This window comes from Triplophysa dalaica, chromosome 19 (assembly GCF_015846415.1).
Source record: "Triplophysa dalaica isolate WHDGS20190420 chromosome 19, ASM1584641v1, whole genome shotgun sequence".
Taxonomy (NCBI): domain Eukaryota; kingdom Metazoa; phylum Chordata; class Actinopteri; order Cypriniformes; family Nemacheilidae; genus Triplophysa; species Triplophysa dalaica.
The window spans coordinates 6,886,076-6,900,399 of NC_079560.1; the positions used below are offsets into that span (position 1 = coordinate 6,886,076).

The following is a 14,324-nucleotide window of genomic DNA, read 5'->3' on the forward strand; positions in this document are numbered from 1 at the left end:
CTTGTGTAATAAAGGATACACTTCCGCATGCCTTCAAAAAATCATTAGTGAAAGAAGTGATTGTAGACTTAGGGGTCGATCAGACAGAATGCGTTCAGTCTGATTGACCTCTTAGACGTCACGTTTTGACCATGCTACTCATATTGTTTGTGATTTTTTCACAAATCATTTTATGTCCCCTTGTATGTTTGTCTCGTTTGGACAACGAGGTTTCGGAAGCACAGTGACAAAATGTTCTCGCTCATTGGCTTCAGTCTAAAAAATACTAGACTAAGGTGTATTACTAAGTTTTATTGTAGTGTTTGCAGTAGTGGCCAAAGATAATGTTCAGGGGAAAATATTTGTACAATATTTGCTTTTAACGCCTTCACAGGTTATGATTAAACCTTTAAATTATGAGCTGTTTGGGACAAAATTTACGAAACGAAGTTTAAGGGTATGTATTCAACAAAACTATTTGCCAAAAGTGTATCAGGAGTGTAGTTTTTATTCTAATATACAAAAGATTTGAGGTAAAAAAAAGAAGGAAGTAAAGCAAACGTTCAACTGCAATTTGTATCACTTAAATCCTTTTTTATCCTCTTTTGTTACGCCCCCTTAAATTCTTTTCAATTCTGAATGTCGGTTTACACTCCAAACACTGGCAACATGCATAGAACATTTGTAATGCTTCTCTAATAAAATATTTGAAAGAAGATGTCGCTTGTTTAAAGGTGGACAAAATTGACAAAGTCCCAAGGTATTTATTCCTCAAAATTATTGGCGTAAAGGGTTAACTCTAGCATATAAGGAAATGTAGTTTTTTATATCCAGTAAATCTTGTTAAAAATAAGTCTGACAGGAAATAAAGCAAACATTGAACATTCAACCAAAACTAGTTATGAATATTTGTTCAGTCACTTTTTTCCCACGCCCCCTTAAATTATTTTCAAAGCTGAACATCAGTTTCCAAATATGCAACATGCAGTCATTATCAATGCCTCTTTAATAAAAAATATTTAAAGTGCAAAGGTGTCAATTACCTAAAGTTGGACTTGACTTGACTTTTTGCGTGTTGACAATTTGATTTGCTAACGGCTGTAGTGACCGTGACTAGTTCTGTTACACACAGCCGTCCAGGAGGAGCGCCAGCGAGCCAGAGATCGTAATGAGAATGAGGTGGAGTCCACCAGCAGCGTGAATGAGGACATGCCCGTGGAGAAGATCCTGGAGGCCGAGCTCGCCGTGGAGCCCAAAACAGAGACGTACATCGAAACCAACTTGGCCATGCCTTCAAACTCAGTAAGTGACATCACTTCCTTTTTTTTGCTCCAGTGATACCTTTAAGTTAACGCTGTAGTTAGCAAATGTTTTAACAGTGTTTCTTTGTAATTCATTGAGAGGAGAAGTTCATTCAAGGTGAAGTTGTCGAATAGCTTTACATGAGAGCCGTGATGTTTCCCTCCACTGAAATGATCATGGGTCTCACTTTCCAGCATTGTTTAAATAATGAAACGCTCCGACAGTTCCCAGGAGCTCTCTGCCTGCTGTTAGCCTCTGAGGAGAGATTTCTCTCTCGGTTTTTATCTCTGTCATTTTCTCCTTAAAAATATTGGTATCATTTGTAGTGCAGAAATGAAATTGGGGAGGTGGTGGAGATATGAGAAGAGTAGTAGAACAGGGGAATAGAGAATGAGAGTGAGCGAGAGGCTGGGCGGTTGAGTGCTTCTTGTGGGACTCTTCTTTAGCGAAGCGAAAATGTTCTGGAAGTGAAGGGCGCTGTTATGTGAGTAAATGGAGAGTTATTTCAGGAAGATGAAGATGTGTGGGAACATAGGAGCGACATTTGGGGAAGGGTAGCGAGACCGGGGAGAACAAGCAGCACCTCTGGAGGGAGTAGCTGCCAGGTCTTACATTGGAAGGCACTCAGTCAGGCTTTGGTTCGCTATCATCGACTGTGTCGGGTGTATCGTCTTTTATATCCAGCAGGGGGCTCGAGAGCTGGGGTCAACCAAGGTTATAGTGTTGTTTTAAGGTTATATTTATATTAAGATGTGTTGTCTTTATATTATTTTTTAATATTAATCCATATTAAAATTTTAGCATTTTAATAAGAAAGTAATTATAAAATTATATTAAATTAAATATATTATACAAAAAATACATATATAATATTTATATATTTATAAATAAGTAATTTATTATAGATCATTTAAACCGTTTTTTATTTTACAAAATGTTGTATTATTTTTGGAATATTTCAATTTAATCTTTTATGAAAAAACATTTTTAATATAAGTTATTATTGGCACTTGTTTAGAATTAATATTGTTTTCTATTAACTTTTATCACTTTTTTTATATATAAATATATATATATTTTTTTATCAGTCAATTTATACAATAATATAATTTTTTATTACATCAGTCACATGCCTACTATTTTTTTAAAATCGAGCTCATTCACATCATAGCGTTATTAAGCGTTATTAGTCATTATTAAGCTCTATTACGTGCTATTACATGTAACCTTTGCTGTAGCTCGCAGGCGAAGACGATGACGTCGTGTCTTCACACACAAAACTTCTCTTTATGCCTCAAGACTGTTTTGAATTTTACGCTGACAGTTTAATAAGCGATATGAAGGAAAACAATGATGCAGTCGAGAGTCGAGACAGCAGAGAGACATTTTACAGGAATGTGTTCCCTCTGCGGCGTCCCCCGCCCCTCTCTGCTTTCCCGGTAAGATCCTCTCTCCTACCCCTGTCCCGGGAACTCCCCTCCTGTCCTGCTCTTTTGGAAGCCGCTGCCCTGTGCACTAATGAATCAGAGGACCCCGGCTCTGGTGTGCAGCACATGAATGGACCGCCAATGCTGCTTAATGGCTGAGGTTCGGCCAAGCTGAATAAAGTGCGTTTATCTCATGGTATCTATGGTGACCTAGAACAGTAGTTACACAGGCGTTAGTAACATGCCTCCAGTTAAAACTGAAAGGGCGAAGAGAACACAGTCACACTTGCTCATTTGTCATTTCTCTCCGGTTCTATTCATTTTCCTTCATCTTTTTGGCGCTCTTCTTATGCTTATTTATGTGTATTTGTCATACGGACAAACACCAATATATTCACTCTTATCGTTTTCTACTTTTCTTATTTGTTTGGATCAAATGACATCATAGGCGTCAGTTTATTAAAAAACATTTGTTATGTGTTGGCTAATGTTTCGGGTGGGTCACATACTGTTGGACTCGCAGTGAGGTTCTGCATGCATAAAAAGCACATTCACTTTTTTAGGTATCATTTCTTTTTAACAATTTAAGAGAAATTAATTTTAATTAAATTGTCGTTTTTTTTTAGGATGCGTTTTTGAACAAGGTATATTTGTTGCAGACGTCTTGCTTATTATCCTACGAGGCTGCAGAATGCGGACAGCTTTTTTAGCCTCCCTTGTCACGCAACAATAATATAGTTTCAGCAGACTATGAAAAATTGAAACGTCTCTCATCTCTCCTCCTCGAGTGATAAAAATTTCATAACGCAATATGCAAGCGTGGCGTTTCTGCGAGAGCCCAGGACCAGGATCTGCTGTGAATAATGCAGACTGAATGCTTTCCATTCATCGGATACAAAATCAGCTTGTGTTTTGTGATGGACATGAAGAGAACGTTATCAAAATGTCTCCTTGAATCTGAAAAGTCATCATCACCCACGGCCCGGGGCAAATGCCTGCACCACGTCACAGGTCAGCGGTATTCTGTAGTGCTTCTATGAGGAGAAAAATCGTTTGCACTGATTTTGTACTCTATATTCAATCTCAAAAACTTGACAAAATCAAATCTTACACTGCCAAGATTTACTTTAATCTAGAGAACAGAAATTATTAACCATAATAAAAGATTATTAACTGAATCAGCTCAGAATCAAGTTTACACAACTTAATCCGGGTATGAGACTGATATTATTGTTGTTCTTTATCATTTGATGAATCATTCAGATTTGTTTAGTATGTAGTTTTGAAGAAATAAGGTCAGTGTCAATAGAGCCGAGGTAGTGCTATATCATTCATGAGTTTTCTTGTGTTTAACCAGAACTGTGGGAGTTGTATGGTTCCGTAGAGTGCTAGTGGAGGCGTCTTTACTTTACTTAAGATTGTTGTTTTGTGAATTAATTATCTGTTTGTTTACATATTCGTAGCAGAAACCGTTGCACTGAGGTGAAGCGTCGGCGTGTCCCAAGTCAGATCAGAAATATTAATAAGCTGCGTCTGAGTTCTTCATGTATAAACAGTCATCAGCAGTTGAGGGATGGCTCTTTTAGTCTGGGTTATAGATTGCTGTCTCCAATGTTTGCGTTTGATCTTCTGTTGTTGTCAATCAAACAGACACTTAAATACTGTGGAACCATTAAGAGGGAACATCCAATGCTTTCTCTCAGGGGAGTTTTTGTGTTTAAACGGCAGATATGATGGATGAGCCATCTTGTACCTGTACCTGGATAAAAGCGTCTGCCAAATTAATAAATGTACATGTAATGTGCACCTGTTGAAAGTTTTTTTTTGCTAATTTTATACATTTAATGTGCAGGGGTAAGGAAATTAAATAATTTTGTTTAACTTTTTTCCTTCATGTTAATTTCATTTTAATTTTAAATCATGTGCTGTGTGTTTATTTTTTATGTTGCTATAAAAGTTTTATTTCTTTTATTTCATTTAGGGCTCTTTTTTATTATTTTGAGTTTTCACGTTCATTTCTCGTTTAATTTTAAGCCATTTTGTTAAGTGCTTTTGTCATTTTATTTTATTTTTTTTATGATACTTTAAAAGGTTTATATATTTGTATATTATTATCGACTGTTTCGTATTATTTTTATTTTACATGTTAATTGATGTTTTTAATTTTTAGCTATTTTCTTATGTGCTTTTGTCATTTTATTTTATTATTTTTATTTTATTTTATTACTTATCTTTTATGTTTCTATAAAATATATTTGATTTACTTACTTTAGTTTAGTTTATTCAAGTTTTTCACTATAATAAGCTTGGTCGTATTTGAACTTGTATCATCGCTGTTTACATTATGCTTCTTTACTGGAGCATTTCAGTAAAAAATGCCTAAACTGCTTTGCTGGTCTTGGCAGGTTTTCAAATCTGGTCCTAATGTGGTTTAGCTGTTCTGCCGTTCTCCCAGTCCCAAAAACCTCTTTTGAACCAGTTTACCCAGATCAGCTAATCTCAGCAAGAAAAAAAGAATGTTCTGAACTATTGACTTTCTCCTTCGCTTGAATAACAAGTTGGAAAACAAGTGATTTCTGCTTTTCACACAAGCATGACAGTCTATGTAGTAGATAATAATATATTGACCCTTTTAAATCTCTTGATTCATAATTGTGGTGTCATTGTGTCAAACTTCCTCTAATGGACTGCGTTAAGCTGCCAAAACCGAGGCCAGGAATGTGACCCCCCCCCACCAGCACGCAACAGCAATACTGATAAACACAAATATGATTTTCCCCCTTTCTGTTTATTTTCGGAAGTGTTGTTTGTCCTTTCGCCCACCACGGTGTCCTGTTGATGTTTTCTAACGCTCATTCTTCCGACACTTCACTTAAAAACACCACTCAATTTGTATTTGTTCTGGTCCTTTCAGAACCCGCCTCCCGCTGCTTTCCGCTCCTCTGCGTTCATTGCCCCTCTTTCTCGCAGTCCATTTGCTCACTCTTTCATCTCCTGAAACAAAGCGCCGTATCTATCCTTCCCTTCTCTTCACGCAACATGAGGCGAGAATCATTCAGGTCATTTTTCATATCATTTGTCCTCTCTCTCTTTGATGGCGTTCCGCAATGAGACACGATAATAGACTCAGATCCGCAGGAGGCGGTGGCAGAAACTCGGCGTGCGCAAATTCCCTCGGTGCGGAGTTTACCGTTAAAGGAATACTTTCAAGAACATTTGTACCACAACTCTCAGACTTTCATACATCATTTCCAATAAAGAGATTTTAAAATGTGTTGAGGAATGGTTGAACATGTGAAATTCTTGTCCAGGGAGCTTCCTGTAGGAAACGCATGCTTGGAGAGGGTGATTTTTTAACAGCGGCTCTCTGCAGGTATTTCCTGCACTGGCTGGGGCAATAGCACTGTTTGTTTTGCCTTCCTGTTCACTCTCGCTCCGAGCAGATTTGTCACTGACCGTTGTGTGTGTGTGCATGGAGTCACAGTTATGTTAGGTGGAGTGTATGATTTAACCTCTGTTACCATCACCATAAGCATTCGCGCATACACCTCATACTTCTGAAAGTCATATAAATGTGACATCATCACAAATCTGATGGACTGTTTGAAGCATTGATAATATCTACACGTTGACAACCAATGACATTGAGAGTATGTACAGTTGACATTTGGACCAGAGACTCATCTCTTGTGTTCTTCTTTCCTCCAACAGCCCAACGACCCCGTCACAAACATCTGTCAGGCCGCAGATAAGCAACTCTTTACTCTGGTGGAATGGGCCAAAAGGATCCCACACTTCTCTGAGCTCCCTCTGGATGACCAGGTCATCCTCCTGCGAGCGGGTGAGTTTAACGCATGCTTAAAGGGATAGTTTACCCAAAAAAAATAAATTCTGTAATTTATTCACCCTCGTGAAGTTTAAAACCTGTATGTGAGTCTTTATTCTGTGGAACACTAAAGAAGATATTTTGAAAAATGTGTTATGGGTCAGTATAATGGAAGTCAATGGGGTCTGGTGTTTTCTTTTATGTTCTGCAGAGGAAGTCATACAGGTTTGGAATGTCATTTTTGACGTAGCATCGTGCTAATAACCATCCAGGCGAGACATGTCAACAAGTTTTGCATGCTTACTTTTTGCAAAAAGTCGAAACACGTTGTGTTGAATTGATTTGTTGTTGAACTCCATAGCTTCCATGTGCCAAAACACATTATTTGGCTGACTCGGAACGATTTGTTCTCTAAAAAGCTGTAGGAATTCGACATACAAGCAAGATAAATGTTTGTCTTGATATTCCGGAGACCACCATTCAACAACAAACCACTCTGTGTTGCATTTTCTTTATTGCTTGTTGCATTAGTGACGCTGGTCTTCTGAGAACAGGCTGAAGAGATGTTCTTCTCTTCATTTCTCCTTCTCTCAGAGCTCTCAGGTTTTCTATAAATAACCCCTTTAGTTCTGCTGTCTCATAGATGAAAGCATCTCAGCTTTTTCCAAGCTCAACTCTGGGGAAATGGGGTGGGGGATGTACTGAAGTTGCTAGGCAGACTGGTTTAAAGGAGCCCTGTTGCTTAAATACGCGTATAATGTTTAATCATAATTTTATGTTTGTCTCTCAGGGTGGAATGAGCTCCTCATTGCGTCGTTTTCACATCGCTCTATAACAGTGAAGGATGGAATACTGCTGGCCACCGGATTACACGTTCACAGGAACAGCGCCCACAGCGCCGGTGTCGGAGCCATATTTGACAGGTTAAAATGACGCTTTATTCAAATGACAGTATATGGTGTATACAATCCACATCTCAGAGGATTGAAGGTTTAAGTAAACTGAACAGTTTTGTTTGAAAGTTTTATTGTTTCTTGATGATTAACCTAATTACACAACAATTTGACGATTTTTGAACTTGCTTAATTTTTCTTGCATCAAATTAAATATGGCGTCTCCGTTGTCTCATCTGGTCCAAAATTACTTTTATATATATTATATAATACTATACAGCCTGTACTATCATAGCATATAGTCTTGCATTAATGTTTTTGCAAAATGAAAATGATTGCTGTTTTAAACTATGCATTTTAATTTTAACTTCATACATTTGAATGTGTTTAAGGGATACTGAAACATTTAGTTTAACTTGGTTAACTTCATGCTTTTTCTCATTTTTGGAGAAAAATATAGTATAAAAAGCTTACAAAATGATTTGTCTGTCGAACTTTTTATGCATTGTTATAATATTTGGACAGAATTTTGTGTATGTTTTGAATTGTCCAGATCTATTTTAAAGCAGCACCATTTTTGTAGAAAACTCTGAAAGCCGTGACACTGGCTGGTATTCAGACATGGACTCAATGAGATGATCAAACTCTAAATTATCATGACAAGGGCAGATGAGGAACCTTGACATTTCTAGCAGCAGAACAGAAGGGCAGAAGGAACGCATTTTTCTATCGATTTACATCGATATTCATTAAAAATGCAGCCGTGCTGGCAACGGAGGTCACGCAGAAATGCTTGAGCGGTCAGACAGAAAATGTTAAAGGAAATCCATTTGTGTGTCATTTATTATGAAATCAGAAAATATGGAGACGCCCGGTGCTGACAAAGAGCTTTACTGTGTATCTGCACCTGCGCGAGAACAACCAATGTCATGACCGCCGTTATAATCTGCCGGTCATATTTTGTGCATGACATCATCTAATGTCCATTTATTTGTCACATGTAAAACAACAAAGCATTAGTACAAGCTGACAATGAAATAAGTATTAAATACAATAAATTATTATAAAAGTGGTCATAAGGAAATAATATTTAAGATGAAGACTCCTCTCTGTCCTTACCGCCCAAAGGCGAAACAGCCGGCTTACAATAGATCTCTGCAATAAAGCAGCTTAGATGCGTTGAGGTGATAATGTTTCCTCATCAGGACGGCCGTGAGCGACAGCCGTGCAGCAAATGAAGTGGCTGCCCGACTTCAACTCTGGGCTAAAGTTGGCCCGCCCCCTCACAATATTCAGTCGGTCAATTGAATTAGACTGTGTTAAGAGTGGGCATGTGGCTGTCTCGCACCACCACGCGTGCCGTCACCCAGTCGCGTAGAGGCCATCAGAGGAGATGTCGCTCGATGGAAACAGGAAGTGATGTCAGTCGGGACGTTTCTTGAGGAGATCTTTGATAGTTGAAATAACAAATATTTGAGAGTTGCTGCCTGTAACAGCAGTATGGAGTTATATCTGTGTTTATTGATCTTTTCCCCACAGCTGTTGATATAGAAAGTGAGAGTGGTGTTTTTGAAAAGTGTGAAGGAAGAGGTCTTCACCGGTGTGTTTTCTATGTGTTCAGGGTCCTGACAGAGCTGGTGTCAAAGATGAGAGACATGCAGATGGATAAAACAGAGCTGGGGTGCCTTCGAGCCATCGTCCTGTTCAATCCAGGTAACTTCTCTCCTCCACTAGCGTTCATTGGACACAAACTTCTAAAATATCGTTTTTTTTTCAAAGTATTTTGGTCGTCTGTTTCTGTGGAAAGATTCCTCTCTTGCAACAGGCTTGTAGATGTATTTTAAGGCACTCTTTAGTTGGAGTATTGCTCCTCACACATGACATCAGAGGATGTTTACATGTACAATATTATCCTCAAAATGTTGATATCTTCGGCATCTGTACCCCACGGTAAGCATAGCCCTCATCGCCGGCACGAAAAGGCCTTCCATTCATTGATGAGTCAGACACGACACATGCTTCATTCTCTGACGACAGGCCTCTTCTCAGTCCCATTTACTCTGTGAAGAACAAAACCAATGCACTCATTCACCCAATTACACGTTCTCAGAAAAACTTATCCAGAGAAACAGGTTGAGTTCACAGAAGATGAGTTTCAGAGAATCACTTTTTGTATAGAGAATATAGCTGCTGAAACTCCGGTCGCGCCCAGTGGCAGGGCAGGAACTGTATCTCACTTTGAAACTGTGCTGGGGAAGGATGGGACAGTTCCTCCTGAACTAAACTATATTCTGCATTATTTTCAGACTCCAAAGGTCTATCGAACCCAGGTGAGGTGGAGGCGCTGAGAGAGAAGGTTTATGCCTCTCTGGAAGCTTACTGTAAGCAGAAGTACCCTGATCAACCTGGAAGGTACAGAACCTGTTTTGTACTTGTGGTTCTTAGATTGAGGATGACATCACGATCCTTTAAACATTGATTTTGATATATCATAATTAATCATATATCACAGATATTTTCATCACCTTTTTTACTTTGAGGCCCCCTACTTATAATTTCTACACATTAAAATATTCCATAGGTTATACAATAATAAAAAACTGGTAAATATTATAAATATAAATATAATTAAGAAATATATTTTATTTAAAATTAAATAAAATCTATTTTTGTACAATTTTTATTTGTTTAAGTTTATTTTTTCTGTTGCTGGTTGAGTAAATTGTATTGTATCGTATTATATTTTATGATATTATTTTTGATCAAATATTCCTGGTTTCACAGACAAGGCTTCAGACTAGTCCCAGACTAAAATGAACGTTTGAGCTGTCTCAACTGAAAATAAATCGCCCTGACATATCTAAAAAATATGTAATTGCCATTGTTTTGCCTAATATGCACACCAGTTATATTTTTATCTTAGGCATTTTAATAAAAGCTACTTATTTAAATAAGTTTTAGTCGTTGCTTAAGCCAAGCCTTGTCTGTGAAACCTAGCCTTTATCTTTCATTATGTTATATTGTTTTTGATATTTTTATTTTATTATATTATTATTTTTATATTTTAATTATTAAATATTTTTGTTTGCTTGTTTTATTATTTAATATTTTATTTTAATATTAAACTCTTTATTATTACACTACAAGACACATTTAATAAAGAGATTTTTCCAAAACTTTCAGACGTGACTTCAAAGGCAGTCTGACTGTCTCCGCTGTCAGTCAAATCACATACAGATAAAAGGGTTATGAATCCTCTGTCTGGAATAATTGTTGTGTTTGACTTTACTATATATACATAGCGGAAAAAAATAAGAGACAATTTCAAAATTCATAGTTATGTGTTTAGGTAAAAGGATAATTTTTTTGTTTCATTCTGTAAACTACAAACAGTATTTCTACCAAATTCCAAATAAAAGTATTGTTAGTTTTTGCTTTTATTTGTAGAAAATGAAAACTCGAGAAACAGGTGAAAATAACTGCTGTGTATTTTTTCAGACCTCAAATACTGCAAAGTAGTTCATATTCACTTTTAAGTTATATTTCTACATGGATTTGGGAAAAGTTCCAAAATTATTTTCATGTGATACCTGGGTTTTTATCACAGTTTTCATGTGTCTTGTCATGCTGTCCGTCTTTCACATTGCTGTTGGATGAGGTTGGATTTTGTTGAAATTTAACAGACATTGGACTGAAAAGGCCACAGAACATCTAGAAATGCTGAATAAATTTAAATTTGTAATGGTCCCTTTTTTTCACGACTGTTTCTCGTCTGACTGTGCATACTAATTCATGTTTTTCTCTCTCTGTGTGTGTGTGTGTGTGTGCGCGCACAGGTTTGCTAAGCTCTTGCTGCGGCTCCCGGCCCTGCGCTCTATCGGACTGAAGTGTCTAGAGCACTTATTCTTCTTCAAACTCATAGGAGACACGCCCATCGACACCTTCCTCATGGAGATGCTAGAGGCGCCCCACCAAATGACATAATAAAATAACTCCCTCTTGTTGCTGGGGGAAATGAGGGTCCGTCAACCCCTACCACCACCCCCCCAAAAAACTGATCATGTGACACCATTTGCCAGTGAGTGAAGAGACTACAGGATCGACTTTTCATAACCTCTTTGGCGTTTCATATACAGTCTTGGCATCAATGGGTCTGTTTTATACCTTGTATAAAGATATAAATATATATAACACATAAAAAAAGATGACGGTGGTCTTCAAGCCCACAGACAACAATGGACACGGGTGTATCAAACTATTCTTCAGTGGGTGTATGTTGTAAAAACGAGGATGGAGAAACAGAAGAGATTAGATTAAGGTGCAGCGCTTCACCAGGCAGTCGGAGGATGGTGCATTTTGGGATACGATGAGGGATCCTGAAGAGTGAGTGGACTTGCAAGCAACCCTTGCATTCAGTATTTAGAGTTGGTAAGGACCAACTTCTGCAGAGAATGCTGACATGTCTGGACGCAAAGACTTATGGGAAATGCTAAGGATGAAATTGTGAGACTGGTAGCTTGAAGATTCCAACACAAATCTTGTGTTTTTTTGATCCACGGTGAGAGCTACCCAGATTCCCGAATGTTATTGAGATTAGACTTCTTTTACAATTGCCGCCTGTTTCTCATGAGAAGCTTTTCCCGATGAATTTTGTAATTGCAGTCACGTTTCTCTGGATGAAAACTATCAAAGTTACAGACCGCTCCACTGACTGGACTCTTTCAGTCCAGTTCACTCTGCAGGATACGCAATAACCACTCAGGTTCCAGTGTTGATTTAAGTAGATCCCAATGCGGTCCATGCCGTCCGGTCACATGGTCTGCGGATAAAGAGGAACAAGTTGGATCATGACTTCATTACGTACTCTAAACACAAGCTTTTAAAAATCAAATCTGCCTGTCACAGGGGTACTCAGAGCATCGCTGAAGCATCAAAGTTTAAACCCGAGGACACCTGTAAGTCACCTACACATCCCACTGTGTGTGTCGTCTGTATACCGGTTCACCTCAAGTCGAATTGTAAACTAGCTCAACGCTTGTACAGTTTATTACAACCAACTCAGTATTGGTATCCTGTATTTTTCAAACGTGCAGTTACCTCTCTTTTACTCACTTTTACTCCTTTGCGTCCCTCGTTCACCGTCTCATGCAGTCAAGCTTTTGTGCATTATTAAAATGTTCTTTGTTTCAAAGCACTTAATCCTCATATTTCAAGCCCCATTACTGTTGTTTTGTGAAAATGGAGGTTTGGGGGAGTTTTAACCAGCAAGCATTCATAATGTCTCGAAACAAACTTTTCTACACTTTGAGTTTTTGTGAAATATTTTTTTGGGGGGGTCTGTAATTCGCCATGTTCAACGTTTTCTTTCCTTTTGCAAGCTGCTGCTGCTAATCTATGCATTTAGCATTTTTCCCAAAGACTGTCCATAGAAAAGTTGAATTCTTACAAACTGGATGGCCAGATGGGTTCGGAAAGATCACAGAATGTGTACACAAGAATAAAGCGTCTCGGTACACGAGAGACCGGATTTGGAGGTCCAGTCATAATACCAGACAGCAGTTTGAAGAGAGATATTAGACTTGTGTCTCAGAGAAAGAGTGAAGTCTATAGGTGGGGAATTGTGAGGCAATGGGAGAGCTGATACTTCCCCCTAGTGGTGGAGATGCAGCACTGCAACTTTACTTGAATTTTGTACAAGTATTTAATCGGAGGAATGGCACTTTTTCATGATGTTATCCATGTTTTTGTTTTTGTTTGAGTGCAGTTTCACAAACGCTCTTTAGCAATTGCATGATTTAAATCAGTCAAAATGGTTAAGCCAGAGTTAAATCAAATACATTTTTTTATTAGGATGTCTCTCTGTGCTATGGATGAAATGATCTTTTACCTCATTGCCCTTTTTTTCATTATGTGGAAAATGAATCGAATTGGCTTTGTATGGCTTTTAATAGATGATTGTCTCAGATCACAGAAATCTTGAAGCCATATGCAGGTTTGTAAGTTTATTAATGAAGAAATTGAAATGGACAGGAGATTTCTGAACTAATGCAGAAATGATAACCTACATCGAATTAATACATACACAAATGCTTTATAACATAAAGCTATATTTTGTTTATATGTAAATGTGTGTATATTTCTAAATATGAAAGTATATAAATTCATTCTTTTAAATGTTTCGGGAGCCAAGAGTTTGGCTTAAATTGACTAAAACAAGGCCTGATTGCACTCTTATATTCTCAGATATTAGAATCTTTTTATTTGCTGAAACTTTTGTATTCAGCCTTAAATCAAAAGAATGAACTGAACATTTTAAACGATACCAGCAGTTCCAAGCCCTTAGAAAGGATTTTTCACCAGCTTCTTGGCCGAATCATTTTAACTACAAAAACAAAAGCCTGGTGGGTGAAAAAGATTAAGAAACATGTTGCTTAGCTGATTTATATTGTAAAGTGTAGTAAACAGTAACTCTGACACAATCACACCTTTAGTCGTCACAGAAACAGAACGTTTAAAAAACATTGAGAAAATTATAGGAAAAATCTATTTTTGTACAAATGTAATTTTATCCCTTGCTTATTCCCCTTCCTCCTCCTGTGGGTTGCTGTATACAATGTGTAAATGTTGATTTGAAATGGGGAGAAAATACAAATCCGAGCATTTTAAAGTGAGGCGTGTAGATCTGACACCTCACTTTCACCTGTACTTGCCTTATTTCTTTCTTTTGACATCTCAAAGAGATGCGATTGTCCTCTCATCACGTTTTTGTCTATTTTTAATGAAACGAAGAAGTCATTTGTTCTTTGTGGGTTGTTCTTTGATGTTTTGTCTTTCATGCAAATAAAAAAATAAAGTTAAAAATGAAAAAACAGTGCTGTATGTTTTTTTTTTACTTTT

General features: G+C 37.5%; 1 protein-coding gene across 5 annotated transcripts in view; it reads left to right on the forward strand.

Annotated features, from left to right (window-relative positions):
- rxraa (retinoid X receptor, alpha a) overlaps positions 1-14,290 on the forward strand; it is a 130,506-nt gene extending 116,216 nt beyond the window's left edge. For 3 of the 5 annotated variants that reach the window (XM_056730924.1, XM_056730926.1, XM_056730925.1), the window contains exons 6-11: positions 1,097-1,281; positions 6,420-6,549; positions 7,325-7,457; positions 9,049-9,140; positions 9,734-9,839; positions 11,264-14,290. In XM_056730924.1, the coding sequence (XP_056586902.1) occupies positions 1,097-1,281; positions 6,420-6,549; positions 7,325-7,457; positions 9,049-9,140; positions 9,734-9,839; positions 11,264-11,411 (794 nt within the window). In that variant the 3' untranslated portion in view covers positions 11,412-14,290. The remainder of the gene's footprint in view (positions 1-1,096; positions 1,282-6,419; positions 6,550-7,324; positions 7,458-9,048; positions 9,141-9,733; positions 9,840-11,263) is intronic. The other 2 variants (XM_056730927.1, XM_056730928.1) reach the window with 1 other exon arrangement.
- Positions 14,291-14,324: the final 34 nt, after the last annotated feature.